The sequence below is a fragment of the Vespa velutina genome, chromosome 2 (assembly GCF_912470025.1).
Source record: "Vespa velutina chromosome 2, iVesVel2.1, whole genome shotgun sequence".
NCBI classification, from domain to species: domain Eukaryota; kingdom Metazoa; phylum Arthropoda; class Insecta; order Hymenoptera; family Vespidae; genus Vespa; species Vespa velutina.
The window spans coordinates 3,263,789-3,290,172 of NC_062189.1; the positions used below are offsets into that span (position 1 = coordinate 3,263,789).

Sequence of the window (26,384 nt, forward strand, 5' to 3'; positions counted from 1 at the left end):
TGGAAGATTGGGTGGGTGGGAGGAGGGAGGGAGGTAAAAAGGGAAAAAGTAAATACCAGGAAAACGGAAGTTTCTTTTTGACGTTAACTTTGTCGTCATTGTTGTGTAGCTGCGTGATTCATATGACACTTGTGACGCATACTCTCTACTACAACTAGACACGTGCTTATACTTTGCAAACGTCATCTCTCGAAAGTGTAAAAAGACGTGAGAAGAGACGGCGGATAGACGTTCGTTACGTTTTCAAGTGAGTGCGGGAGGATAGGTGACTACTAGTGTTCGAAATCGTTTCTCTTCGTGAATCGAAGAGGAAGAAAGAGATTGAAGCTTCTTTTCTTTTCTTTTTTTTTTTTTTTCTTAATTCTTTTTCTTTTTCTTTTCTTTGTTTTTTTTTTCTTCTTTTTCTTTTTCTCCTTTTTTTTTCCTTTTTCTTTATTCTTCTTTATCCTGATTAGAATACATCATTCGTCTGTATATGAGCAACGCTTGTTATTATTACAAAGCTATCTCCGCTTTCGAAATAGACAGAGAGAGAGAAAAAAAGGGTGAGAAAGAGAGAGGGAGAGAGAGAGAAGGAAACATGTTCGTACGCCATTGTATTACGTATGTATTTTTTTCCTTTTCTTTTTCTTTTCATCTTTATTTTCAATTTCATTTTTATTTTCATTTTTCATTTTTCATTTTTCATTTTCATTTTCATTTTATTTATTTATTTTTTTTTCCCCGTTTGCATTATTTTTCGTTATTGCGATATAACGTACGATCGAGAAAGCAACGCGACAAAAAAAAAAAGGAGAGGGTAGTTTAAAAGAGAAGGAGTAAAAGAAAGCGAACGTTTTTAAGTAACTGTGATTTATTGAAATGTTTTATATTATACACATATAAATATATATAGATTATATATTGTAGAGAGAGAGAGAGAGAGAAAAAGAGAGAGAGAGAGAGAGAGAGAGAGACGAGGAAAAAGTGAGGAAAACCATTAAATGCGAGAGAGTAAGACAGTAATAGAGTGAGAGAGAGTGAGAGAGAGAGAGAGAGAGAGAGAGAGAGAGAGAGAAATAATATGAATTAATTTTTATGCATAATATTAGACAATGTTTCTTGGTGTCGCTGTAATTTATACGGAAGCGTAGAAATTTTCTAGATTTACATATCGATAGCATTAGCAGAGAGCGTCTATATTATTACTATTATTATTAATATTATATTATTATCACTAATTGATCATTATTATGATTTGGATTTTTTGTTATACCGTTAATTGATATTATCGAGATAAAAAGAAAAAAGGCGTAGGAAAACGCAAACCGTTCGTTCCACAATTGTTAATAGCTTGTAACGAGGAGTTCGTTATGTTTTTTTTTCTTTTTTTTTTTTTTTTTTTTTTTTTTTTTTTTTTTTTTTTTTTTGAATTAATATTATTAATATTATTTTATTATTATTATTATTATTATTATTATTATTATTATATTATACGAAAGATATTCGTAGACGCATGTTGTGTCGTAGAAGGGGAAAACTAACGAAAAAATTTATTCGTTTCTTTATTTTTTTTTTTTTTTTTTTTTTTTTTTTTTTTTTCTTTTTTTCTGTGTCTTTTTTTTTCTCTAATACTACAAACACGCCAACCTCTCGCGAGGTGTTCCTATATACAATATACCTACCGTATACATATGTACTGCACTTTATGTCGAGCGCTTTTCATAGATATTATTTCGTCGTCGTTAGCGATACGTAGAAATTTGTTATTTTTATTTTTTTCGACTAAGTTTATTCAATTGCATTCGAACGTGTTTTACGACCTAGTCGTCATATTCGTTATCGTTCTGGTGATATGTACTTAAAAAAAAAAAAAAAAGAAAAAAAAGAAAAAAAAAAAAGGAAAAAAAAGGAAAAAGAAAAAAAAATAATATGTTATATTTTTGCTTCTCCTATTTCGCAGACGGACGATTTGCTTGTCGATTTGAATAGAACAAAATTGTTTCTTTTTTTTTTTTTTATTTTGTTTCATTTTTCGTAATCAGGAGTCGCTCGACGAAAGTGTAAGACTGTCCTGATAGTACGTGTTCATTTTTTTAGACTCCACAACGAGTATGTGGAGAATGCGAGGCGTATATAGATGTATGTATCTACGATATATACAATAATATTATGATTCCGAGATCAACGATGGGTCTTATAACCATGAGATATGCGAACTGTTTGTTAGTAAATAACAAGAAGAATGGGAGGAAAGAAAACAAAAAAAAAAAGAAAATAATAAAATATTAAGAAACGAGAAATAAGTAAGGGGAAAAACATTTGTGAAGAAAGAAAAAGTGGAAGGAAAATAAATAAATAAATAAATAAATAAATAAATAAGAAGATGGAGATATTTGTACTACGTGTATGTGGTGTATGCTGCTAAAGTGAAATTTTTTAAAAGCGAATTGTCATCTTTCGTGTTACATTAACAAATAGGAATGGAAAGAAGTTAAGAATGAAAAATATACGCATACGTGTAATAAATGAAATTTTGTTATACCGGAAATCGATGACGTTTAAAATAATTGAAATGGTAAATGGAATTAACGACGAGAAGGAATAGAGAAAGAGAGAGAGAGAGAGAGAGAGAGAGAGAGAGAGAGAGAGAGAGAGAAGAAAATATCTAAAATTTATTCGCTTATTTCGTTTCTCGACGATCGAGTCTCGCTCGTCGCACCAGTGTCTACGGTTACAATAATGTAATGTCTAAGAATTTTTCTGAGATTGTACATATTATCTTTTTTACTATTAAACATTTTGAAAAGCGAACGTACTTGAGAATTTCTCGAAACGATTTTTCCCAAGTGCGATACATGCAAAAATAAATTTCAATAGTGAATTAGTTGAATTTTGCATATGCATGTGGAAAAACGATATATATATATATACATATAAGACAAAAATAATTTAATTCATTCCTGAAAGAAAAATATGCGTTTAAGATGTTCATATCTGTATACGTACGTACATACATATATGCATGAAAGTTTTAATTAATATTTACATATACATATGTAAATATTTTACAGATATTCGTCATGTATACATGTGATAAAAATCATTTAATATAAAGTTCCTCAAAAAAAAAAAAAAAAAAAAAAAAAAAAAAAAAAGAAATATACATTGAAAAAATACATATTTACATACGTTAGTGGATTAAAATTAGTGAACTTTTTACAATTAATTAATTTCGCATATAGAAATTTTACGGGATAATACAACGCTTACGCTTATGCATATAAGATAAAGATCATTTAATTAGTTCCTGAAAAAGAAATATACATTTATAAATACATACTATACGTACATATATATATATATATATATATATATATATATATATATATACGCGGTATTGAAAAAAATATAATTCATTATAAAAACGACACAAGACCACGTGAATTTATATCGTTTTATTTTTTTCAACGAGTACAATGTACCTTCCAATCTGTAAACTTCGTGTATACAATTGCAACGTATGAACTATACGTACACATATATATGTATATATATATATATATATATATATGTATATATGAGTATATATATACGCAGATAAACACACATGCGCGTATTAAATGCTTAACCGTCACGTAACACGAAGATAGATAAATAGATAGAGAAAATAAATCTAAATAATAGATAGAGGAAAAAAAGAAATTAAGAAGAAACAAAACAGAGTATAATATTACAAATATCCACCTAAAATTCATTAATAATAATAATAATAATAATAATAATAATAATAATAATAATAATAATAATAATAATAATAATAATAATAATAACAACAACAAGACTTAAGCGATAATAAGGAAAATGCAGAGTGTTTTGTAGATGCGCGGTCGAAGGGTCGCCACGGAGTCGAGCTTGCGCGGAACGCGTTTCGTCCGCACTCCACCCGCCTCTCCGCAAAGAAGGAAGGAAGGAAGGAAGGAAGGAGGATCAGCAGAAAACCCGGAGCCTTCTCTTGAGCGTTTCGCGGACGGACGTATTATTCGCACGTTCGGAGCTTCGAATGAGAATCGTCCTTCTTTTCTTTTCTTTTCTTTTCTTTTTTTTTCTTCTTGTAAATACTTAACTTCTTATTTACAACGAGCGTGTACGTAAACGTCGTACTATCATAAAGATCTTTCGCGAATATCTTTTTATCAGAGACAAATCTTTTTTCATTGCTGTCTTCGCGTTTAATTAAAACAAAAGCAACGGTAAAATTAAAAGTAAAAAAGGATTGAAATATTATAATAGCTAGAGGAAGCTGGAGATAAAAATTGTTGATAGTTGTGAACAAAGACGATGGGCCATCGTCGACAGGTGCGTGAACCTTTTTTTCTTCGAATAACTCGCGTGGTGGAGCTGTAGGTATTTTTCTTCTATATACATGTGTAATTCTCTCTCACTCTCTCTCTCTCTCTCTCTCTATCTCTCTTTACCTTTATATATATATATATTTATGTGTGTTCCTATATATGTATATATATATATATGTATGTGTACTCATGTGTATGTAATATTTATCATAGTAGTAGTAGGTGTGACGAAAGGGTTGGAATACTCGACTCGACGCTTCTTCCCTCGTGTAGACTCACTCTCTTTCTTTCTCGCTCGAAAACGCGGACGAGTATATTCGATCGATCGTATAACCAAAGCCGGATAGGACGGATATCAAATGGCATGCTCGTGGAAAATTACTCGGGAAAATTACTTACTCGAACTTTTATCTCGTTATAGCTTACTTTCGAATCATATTCTCTTATAAAATGTATCTGTTCATTTCTAAATAATTGAGAGTTCCTTTTTTCCCCTCCCCATCCCCTCCACAATTCATCAACCCTACTCCACCCTTTGATTATGTCTTTTACTTTTACTTTTTCTTTCTTTACTTTCATGGGTGGGGTTGATAATAAATGGAACTATATTATTAGCCAGTTTTTCTGTATGAAAGTTAGCCTCTATATAGGGTTGAAACGATTACGTGGCTCACGAATGATTAGCATGACCGATCTGACGTGTTATTCATCCAAGACATTTGAAACGCATGCATGCGAATTTTTACTTTGCCTTTCTAGATTCTAATTTTCTCTCTCTTTCTTTCTCTCTCTCTCTCTCTCTCTCTCTCTCTCTCTCTCTCTCTCCCACTTTCTTTCTTTATTCCACTTAGCTTTCGTGTTTACGATCAAATATATGCATGAATGATTTTCACGAATTCAGATTGCAAAGATAATTAAAGTCTAGGAAAAAGAAAAGAATTTCTTTTCTTTTCTTTCTCTTTTTTATTTATTATGTTTTTGTTTTTTTCTTCTTTCTTTTTTTCTTTTTAATCTTGTTTCTTAATTTTAATTTCGATAATCTGTCACGATAAGTAATTTAATCTATATTAGATTTTTTTTTACGAAATATTTTAACACTATCAAAAAATTTTACGAATTTTATTTCAACGATTTTTATTCATTTATGAATAATTATATGCAATACAGATAATACTTATCGATTAATTTAATTTCTTTGTTTTAAACTTTATAATCCATCACGAGATATAACTTAATATATCAAGTATCATTCTAAGAAATGTTAGGTGTAAAAGTTCTGCGCGATTTTATTTAAAAAATTTTTATTTATTTAAATAATCCAATTTAATATATTAATTATATATATATATATATTTTTTTTTATATGCTAAATGAACGCTACTTTTTTAAATTGAATAATACACACATTATTATATATAGATCGAATATTTATAAAAATATTTTACAAGTCTAAGTGTTTTATAATATTTAAAAAAATTATTTACAAGTTATACAGTTTCATGAAATAAATAATTAGTATTCTAAAAGTTTGATAAAATCGAACGTTCGAACGATTAATTACCTCCAAAGCGTTTCCAATATCAGGGAAAGAGAGGGAGAAAAAGAGAAAGAGAGAGAGAGAGAGAGAGAGAGAGAGACCGCGAGATAAAGAGAAAGAAAGAAAGAGAAAGAAAAAGATACAAAAGGTTTAACGATACTCGGTATTCCGAGAGTTACTTATCATCAAAGAATAAGAAGTCGTTGAGTTTCTTGAAAACGTAGACAATGTAGGTCACGAAGAGATACATACGTACAATACATATATACATACATATGTACGTCCGAAAAAGCCTTTGAGGATCTCAACTTCACGGCACTCTAAAACACTTGGCACCGACCGTATCACCCTTCTTACCTTTTTTCATTTCAACCCTTATATTCACCCTCTCTATATCTTTGTCTCTTTTTTACCCTCTAATATAAGTGCATATACAGGGTCTCTCAGATTTTTTTTTTGCCATTTCTATCGGTCATACATACATACATAGATATATACGCATACATTTACACATACACATTTTTAATGTCCTTTCTCTCTCTCTCTCTTTCTTTTCTCACAGAGATATCAAATAATTAATTAATTCTTTTCGCTCTATCTCTCTCGTACGCTTTCTTACGTATATACACATTTTAAAAAATTCTTTCTTTCTTTTTCTTTTTCGTATAAAGATATCATACATATTTTATTTTTTTCTCGTTTTATCTCTCTCTCAGTTTCACATATAATATATAAATCTTGAAGTTTTCATTTTCTCTTTCTCATTCTTGCGTATACACGTACATGTAAGAAAATCGTTCACGTTTTCCTTCTCACTTTCACACTTAACACAAAGTAAATAAACATTTCTATCGTCTTTTTTTTTTCCTTTTTTTCTTGTTTCTCTTTTTTTTTTTTTTCTTTTCATTCCAATTCTTTGCCACCTTCTTCTTTCCTACACTATACCTGGCTCGCCGGTACACAGTGTCGGTTGCAACTGCGCAATGTCCGAAAACTAGTCGGAGGAGCACACCCTTCCGCAGTTGCAGTTCGCAAGACGATCTCGTCGGATCGTGATCGTATTATTCGGTTAGTTTCAATTTTTAAAGGCTCTCAGCAACGACGATAGTTAAGAAAACGTTTATTATAGTTTGTATCAACGACAATAAATATATACGTTTATATATGTGTTTGTGTGTATGTAGGTTTGCATGTGAAACGCGTTTCGCCGATAGAAACGCGGGCTGTTTAATTAGCGTATCGCAAAATGAAAGAGTTTAGGCACGTGATCGATAACGATACACGTGAGCTTTCCTTCGAGAATCAATCGAAAGTAAAGGTACGTTAAAAGAAAGAAAGAAAGAAAGAAAGAAAGAAAGAAAGAAAGGAAGAAAGGAGAAGAGTCTGTTGACGATTAAATGAAATTGCTATTTTATCTTTTCTTTCTACCATATTTTAAATTTCTTTTATATATATATATATATGTATATATATATACATGTAAAGAGTATATATGTAGAATAGAATATATGTAGAGTATAGAGTATTTAATATTATAGAGTATATATATATATACACTGTTATGAATATACAGTAACATATGCTATCATAAAACCGTATAAGGTACAGTAATTATATACATATGTATATACTGTTATAACTGATCTAGTTACATATATATATATATATATGTGTATGTATAAATTATAAATGATTAAAAATTCAATTTTATCAGTATACTTAAAAAGTATGCCTTCGATCAACTTGTGTTTTTAATCAAGTATAGTCAATAAACACATGCATATATAGGCGCAATATACGATACACATATATGTATATACCAACCTCTATACGTATATGTATATATACAAAATAATTTTATACGTTGGATAGAGAGGATCGATCGATTATCATTGAAACACGTGTTTACGTTTACCGTTAATAGGATTTTATTCGCCATAGTGATAGAAAATTTCTTCCGAGTACAAAAATGAAAAGAAAGATAAAGAAAGAATGAAAGAGATAAAGTAAAGCTTATTTTTGTAAAAGAAACTCATTACCGTATATCTCTATGTATCCATAGATATATACAAACATAAACGCACACACAAAGATATCTACGTCCTTAATGTACCTTCGCATTCTCACTATTTTTCTTTTTTCATTCGGCATAACGAGCACCGCCACTTAATTCCAATGTAACAACCACTCAACAGAGATACGGGTGTCGACCTTCGGAAGGGTTGCCTTTTTTCCTACTCGACTACTAATAATTCGATTCAAGTGGCTATTTTATTTCCTTTCTTTTTATCCCTCTTTTTTCCCACTTCTATTATAAACATCCTGGAATAAAAATACACATATATGAATGAACTTATTCAAACACTTTGTCAAATTATTGGTTAGACGATTATAATAAACAATAGTTAAAGAACAAAGTATTTAACGAGAGAAAATAAGGATAAGTTCGATAAAGTGGAAAACATCATTTTCAATTTCATTAGTAATGATGACAGGCCCTTTGTCTAGGTCGAGAAGTATACGCTCCCTATCTTCCTTTATACACGCTTCTACGAGTCTCTAATTAATCGATACTTGGAACATTATTAATTTCCAGGTAAATTATGATACACGTGTCAGCAGAAAACGCGCACCGATACGACCGTGTAAAGCGCAAGGGTACTGCCTTCCTAACGAGCCTCTTTAAATCAAGGAAGCTCAATTTAGGGATGAAGATCAACGAGGACGAAGAAATGGAACGTTCTCCTAGGATCGAATCGCCTGGTATGTTTTCATAAATTTATATATGTATATATATATATATTTAAATATATATTATATATACACAAGGATGGTCTACATAAATAGAAAAAAGAAACAAATTTAATTTTCCAGTTTCATAATTAACAAAAGTTTGTACAATATATATATATACATATATTTATTAACATTACAATTTACTTGAAGACAAATGTTTATTTATTATAATTTTTTGTTAATTAAATTTTATGAAAACAAATCGGTGAAAATAATGATTATTTCACGTATCTGTAATAATTATGATTTTAATTATTATAAAAAAAAAAAAAGAAAAATCTGAAATCTACCATTTCCGTGAATTTTTCTACTGGTAATTCTAATATTAATTAGTTAATAATTTCATATGTATGGATATAAATAATTTTTAACATTTTACGTAGGACATCTTTTATACATATATGTACACACACACACACACACACACACACATATATATATATATATAAGAAAAAGAGAATGTAATAAGCCTGTAATTCATCGAATACGTAATGAACGATAAAATTCTGTCTCGAAAAGGATATTTAATGGATTCTAATTATCCATTCAATGATGGTGGAGAGCCGCTATTACCTAGTTCCATATTTTAGCTTGCGTTGCATAAATATTAATGACAAATAGAAAGAGTTGTTCGTTCTATGTAAAGATTTCGTGCTTCGCTCTATCGGAGTACCAAATCAATGCAGTGAAATACATATATGCGTATATATATTATATATACGTTCTCTATCTCATAAACGTTATACATACACATACACAAAACACATACACACACACAAGTATATAGGTTTCTATGTAGTTATATACGAAATGTAATATATGTACCTTCAGCCATTATCGCAAACACGTGCCGCCGAGGGGGAAACGAGAACGACAATGCCGTGTCGAGGATTCCGTCGACCTTGAGCGTCACTGCCGTCGACGTCGACGTTGCTTGTCAGCCCTCACCGTCACACTCTTTTTTGACCTCGACACCAGGTAGAACGCGAAACATCGATCAGGATATGGAGGCAATCAGGCTCAGCCGTCAAGACAATCCATATCTTCAGGTTTCGAATTTTCTAAAGAATTCGCCTATTTTTTTAATAATTAGAAAAGACAAATTTCAAAATGAAAAAGAAAACATGACGATGTAAAAATGATGAATAATGTTAAGTTGTTAACAGTAATAGTACAAAAAGTTGTTATGAAATGGAACAGAAAGAGAGATGATTTGTTATTTTTTATTTTGTCTCTTTTTTCTTATTTTCTCATCTTTAATAATAATAATATAAATGTTTCAAAGAAATAACTGTGAAAGAGAGAAGTAAAGAGAACAACCTAAAGATGATTTGTTATTTTTTATTACCTTGCTTTTTAACGCCAATAGGTAGTATTAATAATAAGAAATAACACAGAGAAAGAGAGAGAGAGAGAGAAAGAAAGAAATTGTTTGTTTTTTTCAACTTCGTCATCTTCCTTTTATTTTCTTTACCTGTTTTTAGCAGTAATAATATAAAAATTGTGAGAAAATAATAAAAAAAAGAAGAGATAGTTCTTTTTTGTCTTTTTAACTGCTTTTTATTTTTATAACAATTTCTTTTTTTTTTTTTTTTGTTCTTCTTATCTTTTTTCGTCTTCAGGTATTGGCAAGTCGCGAAAGTCTCGTCGAATCGATTGGAGAATCGGAATCGGACGATGCGAATCTTATGTCCCAGGCAAGTATTCGTAAAGATCTGTATATATATATATATATATATATATATATATATATATATGTATATATATATATGTATATATATATATGTATATATATATGTATATATATATATAGTATTGAATGTAAGTATATATGTACTTGAATGAAACGTGCAGCTGTTCGTATAAGATAGGACAACGTTGAAAGGAACGTCGATGTAGGTGATCTTGAAATCTCTAGAGAAATGGGATCGACCTATTTTTTATTAAAATAAAGAAATAAGATATAATTGAGATAACGTTCTTATCTCTACAAAGAAAAAAAAAAGAAAAAGAAAAAAAAAAAGAAAAAAGAAATGAAAAGAAAGAACCAAAAAAATTAATGAAACGAACAGATCTTTGAATATTTTATTGAAGCAACTTTTATATAATCAAAATTTTAGTAAAACTTTACAAAAAAGAAAAAAAAAACATCTGCGCGTTTGTTAAATTTTATTATTTTCATTTCCTTACTTCTTTTTTCTTTTTTTTTTTTTTTTCTTCTTTTAATTAAAACTAAACAAAAATTTATAACACGTGAAAATGTGAAAATGACTTTTAGGAGCTGTGCGACACGGACCCTTTAACGCTAGCCCAAGTACACGAGCACCTAGTGCGTAGTCCACCCCCAGCTTCTTGGCCACACTCAACGGCGTTCGATTTTTCCCGACATAATCAAAATTGTGGAACACATAGGGGAAACGAGCAAGAACTTTCGAGGAGCGAGCCTTCTACGGACATAAGAGGTAGGGTAGAGTTATATATATATATATATATATTTATATACGTGTGTGTATAAAAAAAGAAAAAGAAAAAAGAAAGTAAAATAAAATGAGAAAGAAAAAAAATGTAATGTCGTTAAAAAATATACGTACAAATCTTCGTTAACTTTTTAAAAATGATTTGACTTTAAACATTGTCATTCTTATATCCGTTATTTTATTCACCACATGTATATATACATATATATATATATATATATATATATATATATATATATATATTATATAGAGATAATATATATATATATATATATATATATATATATATATTATATAGAGATAGTATATCAGTATGATTCATTGTTCCAAAAAGAGATTAATTAATAATACGAAGAAACTAAAGTTCTCTTTTTTTCTTTTTTTTTTTTTTTATCGCTCGATCTCGATGATCGTTATCTTGTCTAAAAGTGAATCATCTAAAAACAGATTAAAACGTGGGGCGAATCTTTGCCAAATGTCATCGAAATTTTATTGGATGACGTCAAAAGATACTTATCCGTGACCTTCCCGATGTATAATTGCATTGCAGATAGAACAAAAGTATTGTTCTTTTTTGTCTCTCTCTCTCTCTCTCTCTCTCTCTCTCTCTCTCTCTCTCTCTCTCTCTCTCTCTCTCTCTCTCTCTCTCTTTCCTTTATTTTCATTGCGTCTTTATTTTTAAAACGAAATAAACGATTAGTCAATACGTCGATGCGAACGATGTATCTTTCTCAACACTGTCTTGGGGTCATATTCCTCCCACTTATATCCCTACCGCCCCCACTATCTCTCATCGCTACCTCTTCGATCGGTCTCACTCTTTTTCAACCGAGATAACGTTCAAAGAAAAATATTCCACTCTTAGTTCACTTTTTCTATCAGTTTCAGACTAAACGTCCGAACGTTTTCCTTTATCGGTCGTTCATTTTCTTTTTCCTTTTCTTCTTTTTTTTTTTTTTTCTTTTTCTTTTATATTTTTTTGTCGAGGATGGTTATTATCTTTTTTTTTTATTTTCCTTTTTTTTCTCTCTTTTGGTAATGTAAGAACGCGATCGTCATGGAATATAACTTTTATTCACAAAGAGAGAGAGAGAGAGAAAGAGAGAGAAAGAGAAAGAGAGAGAGACTTTTCGAGGATTATGAAAGAAAATAATAATAATAATTTATAATGCACTTGTCTATCATAGATATAACTATATAAGTACATATATATAATATTTATATAAAGAGAAAAAGAGATATTTTTCAAAGATTATAAAAAAAAGCAACTTTGATAAAAAAATATAATAACTTTTCTATACTAAATAATAATAATAATAATAATAATTTATAATACATTTATCTTCTATGTATAACTTTATTTTAATTTTTATTACAAAGAGACACTTCGAAGATCAAAGATAATTATTATTATAATAATTAATAATATATTTATTTAATATCTATGTTTTTCTAGTATTTTTTTTTTTGTTTACTTCATTTATTCCAGATCGACACTCGCATACTTTCTCTCTGTTACATCCAACCCCGATAAGAAGCTTCTCGGAGGTACGTCGACTTCACAGATCAGCTGATGATAGCGTTCAATTGATGTCGAACGAATAAAATTGATCTGATGATGATGAAGATTCAGCAAGATCATGATTTTATTCAACAAATTCGACTTGTTTTACAAAAGACGAATTATATTTTCGGATTTCGTCGATCGAAGAAGAGGAAGAAAGAAAAAGAAAAGAAAAGGAAGAAGAAAAAGAAGAAAGGTCGTGGAAATGAATAGAAATTTCTCATCGACTTTATTTCGACTCTGAAAAAATTCTTTCGTAGCATTAACGAGTCGATTTTAATCTTCTACTCTTTGCTAGTCATCATTGGAAATAATTGACTTAAATGTTTTAGTTATCCATGTCATATATATATTTTTTTTTTTTATTTGTTAAATACGATAATACATGATTATCATTAGGTTTATTCGAAAAAGAAAAATCAATTGTCATCATTATCATCGTCTCAGTGTCTTGACGAATTTAAGATCGTAAACCGAAATGTTATCCTTACTCTTTTCTTTTCTTAGGTACAATGATACAATCTTAAAGAGAGAAAGAGAAAGGAAGAAAAAGTGAGAGAGACAGAGAGAGAGAGAGAGAGAGAGAGAGAGAGAGAGAGAGAGAGAGAGAGAGAGAGAGAGAAAGAGAGAGAGAGTAGATGTAAACAAAAATTTGTTAAACCGTCGCAGAATAATCGTATTTAATGTCAATTGATATCAAAAATATTTGCACATACACATAAAAATATTAAATTTCTCTCTCTCTTTCTCTCTCTCTTTCTCTCTCTCTCTCTCTCATTTTCTCTCTTTCTCTATTTATCTGTCCATCTGTCTCTCTTTTTCTCGATAAGTTTGCGCCTTAGATTATATTTTCCGACGATGGGATAAAAATTAGCCACCGTCTTTTTCCTCGATAGCACTTTATAAATAAACTGTACGAGCGATATTAGACATTTTTACGGTACGGGCGATTCCGTTATGTCGTTCAAGGACGACGATGATAAAACTTGTATCTTTCTTTTATTCTCATTAATTATTATTAATATCTATTATTATTATTATTATTATTATTATTATTATTATTATTATTATTATTATTATTAGTAATATTATTATTATTATTATTTTTATTTTTATTATTATTATTATTATTATTATTATTATTATTATTATTATTTTCATTATTATTGTTATTATTATTATTATTATTATCATCATCGTCATCGTCATTATCAGTAGAAGATTAATTAATTGTTTGGACGTTAGACTGTGCAAGAATGATTTTTATATTAGTTAATAAAAAAAGAAAAAAAAAATAAAATAAATAAAAAAGAAAAAAAAATAGAAAAGGGAGAAACCAATCGAAAGAGTTAACACATTTCTTTCGTTGTTATCGTTGAAAATATTGTTCAGACGTTTTTAGCACAAGTTAGTTATATACATATATGTATATGTATGTAGAGATAAAGATAAAGATAGATAGAGAGAAAGAGAGAAAGAGAAAGAAAGAAAGTTAATTACTAAATCATTTTTAATGTCTCATTGTTCTTACAAATGTTACGTTCAATGTCACTAGTCAAGGATAATAATATATCACCGTTATATAATTTCAAGTATTAATTGAAATTTAAATATAAATATTTTTGTTGTTAGGATTTTTCTACTAGCAATAATAATTTATCGATCATAATCGATCAGATTTAACTATTACTGCACAAAAAATAAGATGAGAGAGAGAGAGAGAGAGAGAGAGAGAGAGAGAGAGAGAGAAAGAGAGAGAATTTTATTTATAAATTTCTTCTTTATAAATTTGTATGAAATGTTGAGATACTGGTCAAAAGTGAAAAAATTTAGATAAAAAATAAAAAAGGAAAAAGAATAAAGAAAAAGAAGAACACAGACACATATATACACACACACACACACACACACCCACACACACACAAATATACAAAGGAAAAATAAAGACATCTTTTATTCATGAAAGTGAACTGTTTGTCTAAATTATATAAATAATGTTGACATAATTTTGATGATAATTTACTTAATAAATTATTAATGTCATCTTTTTGTACAGTTATAAGAAGAAATAATGCAATTAAGATGAATTTGATAGAACAATTTTATGATTAAATTTGATATGATTGTTAACACCATTTTTCATAATATCGAAAGAAAAAAACGAGATTCGAATTCTAAAAAATTTGGAAATAAAGTGAAGTGAGAAATTTCGACGTTGATATAATAAATTTTTCAGTTTTCAATCTGTTTATTTTTCGTTTCTTTTTCGTAGATGTTTTTTATATGCAATATTGTAAGAAAAAAAGAAAAAATGGGAAAGAGGAAATAGAATTGTTCGTTTATTTATGTGTATATAAAAGAAAGAGGAAAAAAAAGAAAACGAGTTTGTTAATATTTCGAAAATATTTCTAATAGTCATATAATTCTCACCGATTATAAAATATTTTGTAACATACTTTTTTGTTTGGTTTTCTTAAACTAGAAAGAACGTACATATAATATATATATATATATATATTCGTATAACAGCACGTATCAGTCAATATCTCAACGCACAGATATCATTTATTTGTTCACAACTTAATTACGTTGTGCATAAATACATACGTACATAAAAAACTAGATACAGTTTTTCTCCGTGAGAAACTTTAACGGCCGTCAAACTCTCAAAAAGATAAGAATTTTATTCGAGATGCGAATTATGATGACAAAGAAAGAGAAGCAAAAATAATAATAATAAAAAAAAAAAAAAAAAAACAAATAAATAAATATGGTGGCCGTGTTAAGGAGAAACTATGAGCGTTTTGTTTTTATTATTCTTTTCTTTTTTTTTTTTTTTTTTATTTATTTAATTTGTTTAACCGAATAAAAGACACAAGTAAACGTGGAAGAGGAAAAATATAAGGATGTAAAAGTAAAAAAATAAAAAAGATAAAAAAAAGAAGAATCCAAAAATACGCGGAATCATAATGTCTTCCTTCGGACGGCCACTTAAGGGAACGCCGTCTCCATTTTGCACGGCGCCATTTTAGCAGGGTTTATACGAATATTCGAAGTAGTATCACGTAAGAAAAACAATATACATATATATATATATGTATATAAATATATATATATATATAAAAAATTAGAAAGTTATTAGAAGTCCAATTGACTTGGCCATTGAGAATTGAAATTAATTATATTACATGCAAATTATTATAATACATGTATATATAATATATGAAAATATATTATATATTTATATATATATTATATATATATATATATATATGTATATATATAAATATATAAGTGCAAGTTATGGGCTCACCGTTCAGCGGTTTGCAGCTTACTATTCACATTGCACGAAAATAATTATAGATTCTAATTATGTATTATTTTTCAGGCGATTATAGTTTTTTTATTTTCATTTTTATTATTAGGAAAGAAAGAGATCCTTCGACATGCCTAATTGAACATAAACAAATATGTACGTGTACTTATTACATCGATAGTTCCTGAAAGATTACAAAAGTATAATATATCGGAGATATTACGATATTATCTAACACTGTACAGTGAGCCTTTAACTAGAGCTATCCTGTATGAGAGGATAGATGCATTAGAATTTTCAAGATAATTATAATCGTTTTATGAAAGATGACAGCGGGGAGATTAAAAAACGACAAAGCGAGTTAAATAAACAAATTAATTTGCCATAAATAGAGAATTTGAAATTCGACGACGATACGTTGGAAATTTCGCGAGATTTAATGTGCTGTTTCAATGCGATTTAATATTTTATGTGAGAACGAATACGTTGGATTGCCACGTAGATAACATTGTTTTAAAAAAAACTGACCGAGTTTGTGTACGGTTATTTGAAGAAAAAAAGAAAGAAAGAGAAAGGAAAGGAAAAAAAAAAGATAAAAAAATTACCACTGTATAAAGTTAGCGATCTTTGATAAACGAGAGGCAAATATATATATATATATATATATATATATATATAGCTTGACTGATCTCCGAAGCATTTACTCGCAAGAACACCGACGTCTGTTAATCTACATTATAGACGAATGTTTTAAAGATAAGAATTTTATCTTACCGCTATCTAACGGCCTATACAAGCCTCAATTCCGATAGATAAGAGTATATTGAAAAAAAAAAAAAAAAAAAAAAAAGAAGAACGGATAGAGAAAAAGAAAAAAAATGGAATAAAAAAGAAAGAAGAAGAAGAAGAAGAACATTATTCGCAAGGTGCTCTGTGTAATGAAATTATTACAGTACATTAGACATTAATTTACGCAGTGCAATTTCGAATTATATTCGTTAATGTAAATCGATCAATTAATCGATCGATCGATCCACTAGCATCGACTTTACTGTATCATAATAATGTTCACGTAATCTCACATTCTGTAAACTTTTCCAATCATTGAAAAGAAAAATAATGAGAGATATGCGTATAAATGTATGAACGCGTATTCGCACATACATATACATATATATATATATATATATATATATATATACGTGCGCGCGCGCATATATATACACACACACCATACACTCACATGATGATCGTTATGGCGTTTTTTGTGATTGCACTTTAAAATTACAATCTTTAGATGTGTATGTTGTTTTTCAATAAATATAAAATATATTTGTGTTATCATAAAGAGATACACACATACACACACATAAACGAAGCCTTCACGTTTTATCGTTGTGCTTGTATGTTCATATTTCCGAACTTATGTATTAGTAAAAAAAAAAAAAAAAAAAAAAAAAAAAAAAAAAAAAAAAGAAACAGAGATATTCGTCAAATGAAAATAGTAAGTCCTATTAATTAGGCTCGTCGTTAGTAAAAATTATTTCGATATACAAATATACATGCATACATACATATACATATATATATACATATGTATATATATATATAATTTTAGCTATGTAGATATTAATAAATTTAGCTAATTTAGATATTCAATTAGAAAGTTTCTTAGAAATATTTTCGATCACTTTTCTATAGTAAAGAATAGAAATATTCAACAATCGATTTACAATGACCCTTCAAATTACGAAAGGACATATGTGGATGTGTTATTGTTTTGTCTAACGAAATTACGAAAGAAAAAAAAAAGAGAAACAAACAAATGAAGGCACTGGCAGTCGTTTCCGTTTTCCTAATTTCGTCTTTCTTTTGTCACAATGTTGTTGTGTGTATGAGAATATCGTCAGTTAGACCTTTATCATACCACAGAGAAAGAGTCTCTCTAAGTTTCTGAGAATTAATTTTTTTTTCATCGATTCATATTTAACGACAATCTGTCTCAATCTTGTTCGGTCCTTTTCAACAAAAAAATTCGAAAGCGATTTTTCAAATTTCCCGCGATTTTCGTACATCAAAGATGTCTCTCAAGCGTATATTTCCTGAACGCGGCAGCTACAAGTAAGTTCATTGAAGCTTTTTTATAAGCCTGTCTTCGTTCATAATTAATTTGCATGAGAAAGAGATAGAAAGATAGAAAGAGAGAAAGAGAGAAAGAGAAGGAGAGAAAAAAAAAGATAAAAAAAGGATAATTTTTGGATTTGTATAATCAGAGTAACATCGCCAAACAATTCGATGCAAATGGCTGAGAACAGGAAAAAGAGCATCGAATACGAGCAACCGAACGAAGTTCACTCCCAAACAACGATGGCTACTGCGTCGGTAATCCCGTCCTCGTCATTATCGACTTTGCCGTCATCAACGCCAATGTCACTAAATCGAAGCATAGATTATGATGCAATCGAGATAGCACCATCAAATACAAATATTGCCTTACAAGGTTTACATTGGGAAAATCAAAAAAGTCAAAGAAAAGTCGAATTTGATATCGACTCTGGGAGTCATTCGTCAAAGGACAACAAATGCGAGGAATGTCTTATTAATTGTCTTTATTACACGCATGAATGTTGTGACTGTGCCATTTTATGACGACTCTTTTATTCTTTTTTTTTCTGTTTTCTTTTTTTTAGAAGATTACACTTAGAGATTTTACGATAAGAAATTCGTTCAAAGAAGTGTTATGTTAGTTACATTGTATTCTCGCATTGTAAAATAAAGAATATGTTTTATGAAAAACATATACGTACACATGTACTATAAAGGTTAATTTTCATAATACGTAATATAAAATGTAAATATTTAATATTAAAATGAGTAATTTGAGTGCCATTGATAAGTATATCATTCGTATTATCGATTGCATTCTATTTTACCGACATTATTGTAGATTGTTGTATATGTGTTTGTATGCATAATATAGTCTTATTATGAAATACTTATTTCTATATATTTTTTTTCTCATATGAAATTAATGACTTTATAATTATTATCCTAGTATGTATATATATATATATATATATATATATATATATATACGCACATACACACGCATATACTTATGTATAAAAGCTTTTCATACAGTGTAAATAATGTACATTTTTGTCTATTGTTGACAATAATAATTTTGGCCGTTTGTTATATATATATATATATATATATATATATATATATATATATATATATATATATAACGTTGAAGCAAATATAATGTATAATAGATAAATCATAGATAAAAATATTAGTAAATCACGACTAGATACTCTAACTTAAGTTACTTCTATAAATGATTACATTGTTATTGCTAAAAAGATTATAGGATTTTTTTTTCTTTTTCTTTTCTTTTTTTTTTTTTTAATAAAGTGTTCTTTTAATGTACAATCTAAGATATGAATATGTACTTCTTTTTTCTTTTTTAAGATAAATAGTATAAGCACGTGCTCACTATAGATGAATAGTACTTTTGTGTATAAGTAATTTTGATTATAATTGTTTGATAATTGATGTGTTAACAATTTGAATGAAAAAAAAATTTACTTTTTATCTCCATGATCTATAATATAAAGAGTAAAGTATTTACAAAATCGTTCATTTCATCGTCCGATGATCATAGATAGGCACTACTCAAGTCAAAGACGTAATTGTGTATAAACAATGATATGATTTTTCATAAATCATAACGTATGAAATATTTACGATAATAAATTTGTAAATGTTTACTTTACATACACGCTATTATGTTTGCTCAGGTTTTGTACAAATTTTTTAGACAATCGAAAGAATTTGAAAATCTTTCGCATCCAATACATATGATTGGATTTTAGGTGCAATTTTTTAATAATAATGATTAATAAATCGGTGCAAATGAATTCAACTAATTAAACATACAGTTTCGAATTTGTCGAATATAAATTTTTCTTTACATCATATTATGATTCATATATAGGTAATGGATGACCCTCGGAATTGAATACCCATTTGTCTAAATCTATTAATTGTCTGGTATCATCAAATAACAAATATAAATATTTCAAAGTTTCGGCGAACCAGAAACTTTCTGTCATATCTTGTGGTCGTATGTTATGAATACTTCGAACATTTCCAATGCTTGTGTATCCATTTTCCACTTTAGTATAATTTTCAAATGCCTATTTATATATAAAGAGATTAATATATATGTATACATATAATGGTAAAATTATGAATAGACAAGATCGTCTTAAGGTAAACATGTTAAAGCTTACTTGAAATATTTGCCAGCCCCAATCCTGGAAAGTTTTATTTCCTGTGAAATACCACATATAAAAAAGACTTTCTATAAACTCAGGTCGTAGGAGATTATGTGCATCATTTGTTTTCACATACATATCCATTTGATTTTCTCCTTCTAATTTCTGTGAATGATAAAAAAGGAAATAAAAGGATTTATTATTAATATATGTTCATAACTCCTCTAATAAGTTTACCTGGATGTTAAAATAAGTTATTTCGGGAGCAAGAAAAGTCGGTTGTATTGCATAAGTTTGATAACAAGTTTTGACAATATCATTTGCAAAAGCCATATGTTCTTGTGGCAACCCATGATGGACTCCTAAGGCTAATGTACCTCCTAAGTAACATGTAAGATGGTCCTGTAGAATATATTTATAAGTATTTTTAATTTCTTAATGTTGCTACATATAATATTAATATGTTTCTAGAAGAAAATTACCATCTTTGGTCTTGTATCTTTATGCGCACCAACCAATTCTGCTATAAAAAGATACTTATTAATAGCTGTATATTTGACTAGATGTTTCTTAGTTCCAGAAATGCCCAATAAATAGTCATCTCGTAAACTGTAAATAAAGAGAAGCAATTGTCTATCAGAGACACTACTACTATCTCGTGCACTGCAAATGATCAGGAATTACATGCTTAAAAAAAAATACAGACTAGTCTATGGTCTTCCCAGTTTGTATCCATTGTTTCAATAAATATTCGTAATAGCTGTCACCTCTAGCTCCTAAGGTAATTGTCGCATATTCTCTAAATTGTCCATTGTTGGCATTGATAAAAATTGGAACTAAACCATCATGTTTCTCTAATTGATGCACATGTTCTGAGACTCTTGCAGCAGCTGCCTACAAAATTATTAATTAATATAAAGTATATTTTCAAAAGCAATACCACATAAAGATATTTTTATTCATACTTCTTTTCTCATTACCTCAAATTTAGGTTGTCCTGAACTACGACTTAAATCACGAAATTCTAATTGAATAGAAGTTACTTCACTAGTACTACTATCAGGCCCCCATTTAGGACTATGTGCTGCTCTAGTCCCTAAATTGACATCAGAATATGGAACACCAGATCTAGTGGAAAATGCTGGCATCATACGATCTCCCAGATCGATCTTAAATTGTAAAGACTCAGTGATTACCTAAATAAAAGAATGGACTAAAAGATTAAAAAGAATCAATATTGAATTTACCGCTTTATTTAAAAATATTTTCTCTCCACTAAGATGATATGCGGCTAACAATCCTCCTAATACTCTTATTGTTACTTCAAACAGGTTAACATCACGATTCATGGTGAAGACTAAACTACTTTCAACCCACGATTTAGCTTCTGCAAAATCTAAAAAAGTCAAGGATATTAATTTCATAATACTGGAAGAAGATAAAAGTAAATATATATTATACACACCATCATTCAAACCCATCATGTATAAAGTATCTAAGGAATCCACAATAGTAAGTCCTAAGCCGAACCATTCATGATATTTTTTTGATATCGGCTTAACATTGTCATGACCCCAAGCATATTGTTTATACCCATTCCATGAATGTTTAAATGCTGCAACTACTGCTCTTTGTCTACTATTTTGTGGTCCTATAGAATGTAATTGTTTATAAATTATCAAGATTATTAATCTATTGTTTATACATTAAATATACCTTCAAATTTAAGTGCGATTGGTTTGGGTTGAGGTGGTTCCCCAATTTGATCATCATCTACTTGATTGATCTCTGGTTGAAATTCTGGTTCTTCAATGACATCACCACCATGACCACCACCAGCAGGTTGATTAACATTATCTACAACAATATCCTCTGGCACCTGAAAAAATGAGGTATTAATTATAATAGAGTTCAAAAATATTTTAATACTTTATTTACCTTTTCATATTTAACTGTCTCTTGAACTATATCAACATTATTATAGTCACTGTTATTTTGTAGAATAGCATTTTTGGTTTCACCGGGTAAAAGATAAAATATCACAAGTAAAACTGTTACAATAGCAAAGTAGAAAATATTTCTTTGAAACCTTGATAACTGTTTCCATTGCTGGAATAAAATAATAAATAATTAAGATAAATAATTTAACAATTTAATAATTAAAAAAAATATCATCGTTTGTTTGTGATACAGAACATAATGTTAGAAAAATAATTACCCTCCAAAGGCTACGCGATGTCCCCCGTGTGAAAGCCGCACTATCGTAGATATTTAAACTAATATAATCTGTTTTACCTAAATCCCGGGGAGAAAACATGTTTTTGCTGAGGTTAAGTCGTTCTGGCATACGTAATAAACTACGAGTGAGCCAGAAGACATTAAAAGAATGTGATCAAGTTTAAAACTGATGGACAAAATGGTCCACATTTATAAAATCTGTAAATATTATCTTTAACACATTTTTATAACACCATTGCAGGATCCGGCATTACGACTTTAACACATCAATTCGGTACCGCTTATAGTTCTAGGAAGCTAATATAGATAGCGTTCTAAAAACAGCTGATACAATTCGCATATAATTTTGTAGTTTGAATTTAGTTTGATTATTTGTTGGTTAATTTGTTGTTTGTAATATCTTAATTTTTATTAATAACTTTTATAGTGTAATAATGACTCTTTCAAATATATCAGGAATACCAGATAAACATTGGCAACCTCCCTTTGTGGCTTTTGAGACAACGTAAGACATGCGAATATATAAATTAACCATTTCTATTGTATGCTTTTTTTTTTTATATTTTTTAGTATGGGTGAAATAATCATTGAATTATATTGGAAACATGCACCTATAACGTGTAGAAATTTTGCTGAATTGACACGTCGTGGATATTACAATGGTACAAAGTTTCATAGAATAATTCGCGATTTTATGATACAAGGTAAAACAAGGTTGTGTTTTGTAGTATTCTTATTGAATATTATATATGATATTATAAATGTATGCGTTCCCACAGGTGGAGATCCAACCGCTACAGGAAAAGGTGGTATGTCTATATATGGAGATAGTTTTGATGATGAAATTCATGATGATTTGAAACATACTGGTGCTGGGATATTATCCATGGCAAACTCTGGACCAGATACAAATGGATCTCAATTTTTTATTACATTAGCACCTACGCAATGGTTGGATGGAAAGCATACTATATTTGGTAAGATTGAATATTATTATGTATGTATAACAATTATGATTTCATGAGAATGATTCTAATTTAAATATCATGTGTCTTTCTATGAGCAGGGCGAATTCATTCTGGTATGGCAATAGTAAAAAGAATTGGTCTTGTTGAAACAGATAAAAATGATAGGCCTATCGATGATGTTAAAATTGTTAAAGGATCAGTGAGAAATGCGTGAATCTGTTGAATGAAAGATTTGTATTATAACCAGTTGATTTAATTAATAAGGTAATACTATTTCTATTATGTGATTTAAAATATTATTCCGGATAAAATATCTAAAAGTAGAAAATCTGATATCCTAATATGATAATACATACTGAAAATGACAAACTAATTAAATGTAATTACTTTTTCGATAACATTGAATGAAGGTTATAAGACATCCATTTATTAAAGTATAAAATTTAACATTTTATTACCCTTGTATAATGTATTAAAATATAAAAAAAACAATAAATAGCGAATGCGTTTTTTAAGCAAGACGCAAAATATATATTTTTACAATCTATTTCAGTATACGTCGCTTTTTTTCTCTATATATATAAATTAATATTTAATTAAGCAATGAAATTGATATTTGTTAATAAATATATCGCAGATAGTAGAAGCAGGAGATTAAAGTAAATATGGATCAACTGGAGAAACCAGGATTAGTATGTTCTATAACACATCGACGACAATAACGTTTAACTGCGCGGTATCCAACCCAAGTTACTCTAGGGCATTCTCCGATATTTAACTGTCTCAAACCACGCACGTAATATGCTAATGCTTCCAGTCCAGCATCTGTGATTCGTTCGCAACCACAAAGAGAGAGCTTTTTCAAATTAGGACAGCCCGTGGAAAGAGCCTCGAGTGTGACATCACCGATATCGCATTTTCCTATGTCAAGAGCTCTGAGCCGTGGACATCCACGTGCCAAAGCCGATGTTGCGCTATCACTGAGTGCTTCGCAACCACGTGCATTCAAATAACGTAATTTATAACAATGTCTGGCTACCACAAGCAGACCGGCATCAGATACACGATCGCATTTACCAACAGAAAAATATCTTAACGATGGCCCTAGACGTGCGGCCACTTCACGTACACCAAAATCTGTTATTTTTGCGCAATCAGATACAGAAAGTTGTCGTAAATTTCCACAGTAAGATGCAATAGCAACGAAACTGGCATCGGTTATACGTGCGCATCGTCGTAGATAAAGGCACGCAAGTTGTGGCATACGGGAGAGCGTTAATACCAAACCAGAATCTTCAATATTGTGGCAATCGCTTAGATCAAGCGACTGTAATTGCAACGATGTTATCCGGCTACAAGCTTTAGTCACACTCACGCATCCAGTTAAATCTAATTCTTTTAAATGCACGCAATTATCTAAAATGGCAGTCACGTTAGCATCCGTTACGCGTCGCGAATGACGCAGAATTAGAGAAGTTAAACTTAAAAATGGCAGTTGTCGAAAGACTCCAGGAAGACCTGTGGCACCTTCCAATATCAAACGACGAATACAAGAATGACATCCTCGCTGTGCTAAAGCATTTAGTGCTATAGTCGCATTTTGAGGATATTGTATTTCAACTTCCTTCCATAAGGATGGATGCCACGCTATTTCCCATAGACGTCTACAAGTTTGCGCCAAAGCACAACGATCTCTAGTACTTAGCCAGGAGAAAATTTTTAGTAACAACTCATCGTCAAGTTGGTAAAGACCTGTAACATATGCTCTTTTCTGTTGTGACAGCGGTTGTTGTCTCGTAGGTACAGATGTAATAGCAGATGAGGAAGGCACACGGCAACCACTGTTGTCAAGAGTATGGTATCCAAGGTCAATTGCATCAGAGGATGGCCTGTATAAAGACACTTTCTGTGCTGTATATCCGATTCCTCGTTCAGAGTTATTTTTCTCCCCAAAAGATGGAAAGAGGAGTGGACAGGATCCATCCATTCCATGCTCTGATTTAAAAGAAAGAAAAATCTTATTTTAATTAAAATGTTAAAATATTATGAAAATTCAAGATAAGAATAATATTAACAAAATTTATTTACCAAACAAATTCTTTTATTATTAATGGCTCAAAACGTTTAAAATTTTTAATTTGAAAAAAAATTCCTGTTTTATTCTTAAATTTCGCGCGCATATCGATATACGAATACGAACTGTCAATAAAAGGAAACAAACACTTTACATTATTTTCTATAATAGAAAGTTGCGAAAACGATTTACTTACAATCACGTTGACAAGCAAAGTGATCAATGATATTCTCTAACATTACTGAGCATTATCGATCTATCCGTCAGTTCCTCCATTTTGATCTTGCGGTCCAGTTGTTGAAGCAGTTGGATACATCTTGATCGATCTTTACGAATAATTAAAGTTTAAAACATTTTCTATATGTTTACGTATCGATGAACGCTTCGTAATTTTGTTAGAATATTTTTTACACTTTCTACCTCTAAATATCGGAATAAATTTGAACGAAATTAATGGAAAAGATTTTACACACGTTTATAGTTTCCGATATACTTTATGCCGTATTCTTACATCACGATCGATAGGTTGTCAAGATCACTCGGATCAAAGATCGAAAGTATGAAGCGAACTTAAACACATTTTCGTCACATCTGATTGGACAATATATATCAACGTTGATTGGTTCATTCTAATGTACCTAAGAAATGTCTTAATTTCATTGTATTTTTGTACGTTATAGGAATACGTTTGTTTCATTGATCTATCATATACATCAAACCGGATTTTTTATTTTCCATTGAAAATTAATTATTTTAATTTTTCGAACAGGAAAGACCGAAATAAAGATAAGTCA

The 26,384-nt window shown here is 29.5% G+C and overlaps 5 protein-coding genes and 2 long non-coding RNA genes across 15 annotated transcripts in view; 4 read left to right on the top strand and 3 right to left on the bottom strand.

Moving 5' to 3' along the window:
* LOC124947095 (myb-like protein AA) overlaps nucleotides 1–3,985 on the top strand; it is a 30,549-nt gene extending 26,564 nt beyond the window's left edge. Inside the window, exon 7 of the mRNA XM_047488764.1 lies at nucleotides 3,862–3,985. The gene's annotated coding sequence lies outside the window, so the exon portion shown is untranslated. The remainder of the gene's footprint in view (nucleotides 1–3,861) is intronic.
* On the top strand, nucleotides 12–13,238 carry LOC124947101. Of its 7 annotated transcripts, XM_047488781.1 has the most exons (7): nucleotides 6,546–6,939; nucleotides 7,056–7,189; nucleotides 8,468–8,634; nucleotides 9,499–9,716; nucleotides 10,290–10,364; nucleotides 10,946–11,129; nucleotides 12,634–13,238. In XM_047488781.1, the coding sequence occupies exons 3-7, from the start codon at nucleotides 8,475–8,477 to the stop codon at nucleotides 12,747–12,749; spliced, it is 753 nt and encodes a 250-aa protein (XP_047344737.1). In that variant the 5' UTR covers nucleotides 6,546–6,939; nucleotides 7,056–7,189; nucleotides 8,468–8,474; the 3' UTR covers nucleotides 12,750–13,238. The 7 variants fall into 7 exon arrangements, with proteins under 7 accessions (XP_047344735.1, XP_047344738.1, XP_047344733.1 ...); XM_047488779.1 differs by lacking the exons at nucleotides 6,546–6,939; nucleotides 7,056–7,189 and adding an exon at nucleotides 12–603; XM_047488782.1 differs by lacking the exons at nucleotides 6,546–6,939; nucleotides 7,056–7,189 and adding an exon at nucleotides 12–247.
* Nucleotides 7,459–10,741, bottom strand: LOC124947104. 2 transcript variants are annotated; one of them, XR_007100311.1, is made up of 3 exons: nucleotides 10,505–10,741; nucleotides 9,493–9,741; nucleotides 7,459–8,193 (listed from the first exon to the last, which is right to left on the bottom strand). It is a non-coding gene; the product is annotated as an uncharacterized LOC124947104 (long non-coding RNA). The 2 variants fall into 2 exon arrangements; XR_007100310.1 differs by lacking the exon at nucleotides 10,505–10,741 and adding an exon at nucleotides 10,016–10,157.
* A 679-nt stretch (nucleotides 13,239–13,917) lies between the features above and the next one.
* Nucleotides 13,918–18,923, top strand: LOC124947306. The gene is made up of 2 exons (XR_007100364.1): nucleotides 13,918–18,145; nucleotides 18,298–18,923. It is a non-coding gene; the product is annotated as an uncharacterized LOC124947306 (long non-coding RNA).
* Nucleotides 18,924–19,279: 356 nt separating this feature from the next.
* On the bottom strand, nucleotides 19,280–23,797 carry LOC124947299 (endoplasmic reticulum mannosyl-oligosaccharide 1,2-alpha-mannosidase). Its single transcript, XM_047489277.1, has 11 exons — nucleotides 22,529–23,797; nucleotides 22,249–22,419; nucleotides 22,027–22,189; nucleotides 21,776–21,961; nucleotides 21,558–21,706; nucleotides 21,291–21,479; nucleotides 21,017–21,204; nucleotides 20,793–20,919; nucleotides 20,548–20,712; nucleotides 20,326–20,475; nucleotides 19,280–20,229 (listed from the first exon to the last, which is right to left on the bottom strand). Exons 1-11 carry the CDS (start codon nucleotides 22,655–22,657, stop codon nucleotides 20,011–20,013), a joined length of 1,836 nt encoding a protein of 611 aa, XP_047345233.1. The 5' UTR covers nucleotides 22,658–23,797; the 3' UTR covers nucleotides 19,280–20,010.
* Nucleotides 22,846–24,438, top strand: LOC124947305 (peptidyl-prolyl cis-trans isomerase-like 1). Of its 2 annotated transcripts, XR_007100363.1 has the most exons (5): nucleotides 22,846–23,053; nucleotides 23,119–23,252; nucleotides 23,328–23,525; nucleotides 23,615–23,780; nucleotides 24,154–24,438. XR_007100363.1 is itself a non-coding variant. In XM_047489289.1 (4 exons), exons 1-4 carry the CDS (start codon nucleotides 22,983–22,985, stop codon nucleotides 23,728–23,730), a joined length of 519 nt encoding a protein of 172 aa, XP_047345245.1. In that variant the 5' UTR covers nucleotides 22,846–22,982; the 3' UTR covers nucleotides 23,731–24,063. The 2 variants fall into 2 exon arrangements, 1 of the variants encoding a protein (XP_047345245.1); XM_047489289.1 differs by lacking the exon at nucleotides 24,154–24,438 and having other exon boundaries at nucleotides 23,615–24,063.
* Nucleotides 23,922–26,118, bottom strand: LOC124947303 (F-box/LRR-repeat protein 7-like). Its single transcript, XM_047489288.1, has 2 exons — nucleotides 25,787–26,118; nucleotides 23,922–25,511 (listed from the first exon to the last, which is right to left on the bottom strand). The coding sequence occupies exon 2, from the start codon at nucleotides 25,501–25,503 to the stop codon at nucleotides 24,187–24,189; it is 1,317 nt and encodes a 438-aa protein (XP_047345244.1). The 5' UTR covers nucleotides 25,504–25,511; nucleotides 25,787–26,118; the 3' UTR covers nucleotides 23,922–24,186.
* Between the last annotated feature and the right edge of the window lie 266 nt (nucleotides 26,119–26,384).

What these genes read in the sequence shown, in the direction of transcription:
- LOC124947305 (XM_047489289.1), top strand. Translation starts at nt 22,983, where the DNA reads ATGACTCTTTCAAATATATCAGGAATACCAGATAAACATTGGCAACCT. An exon ending in TCGCGATTTTATGATACAAG is followed by an intron (nt 23,253 to 23,327) that starts GTAAAACAAGGT and finishes GCGTTCCCACAG; the next exon opens with GTGGAGATCCAACCGCTACA. An exon ending in TGGAAAGCATACTATATTTG is followed by an intron (nt 23,526 to 23,614) that starts GTAAGATTGAAT and finishes TTCTATGAGCAG; the next exon opens with GGCGAATTCATTCTGGTATG.
- LOC124947303 (XM_047489288.1), bottom strand. Translation starts at nt 25,503, where the DNA reads ATGGATGGATCCTGTCCACTCCTCTTTCCATCTTTTGGGGAGAAAAAT.
- LOC124947299 (XM_047489277.1), bottom strand. Translation starts at nt 22,657, where the DNA reads ATGCCAGAACGACTTAACCTCAGCAAAAACATGTTTTCTCCCCGGGAT. An exon ending in CATCGCGTAGCCTTTGGAGG is followed by an intron (nt 22,420 to 22,528) that starts GTAATTATTTTT and finishes ATTTTATTCCAG; the next exon opens with CAATGGAAACAGTTATCAAG. An exon ending in AAATATTTTTAAATAAAGCG is followed by an intron (nt 21,480 to 21,557) that starts GTAAATTCAATA and finishes TTACAATTTAAG; the next exon opens with ATCGATCTGGGAGATCGTAT.
- LOC124947101 (XM_047488779.1), top strand. Translation starts at nt 8,475, where the DNA reads ATGATACACGTGTCAGCAGAAAACGCGCACCGATACGACCGTGTAAAG. An exon ending in TCCTAGGATCGAATCGCCTG is followed by an intron (nt 8,635 to 9,498) that starts GTATGTTTTCAT and finishes ATGTACCTTCAG; the next exon opens with CCATTATCGCAAACACGTGC. An exon ending in AAGACAATCCATATCTTCAG is followed by an intron (nt 9,717 to 10,289) that starts GTTTCGAATTTT and finishes TTTCGTCTTCAG; the next exon opens with GTATTGGCAAGTCGCGAAAG.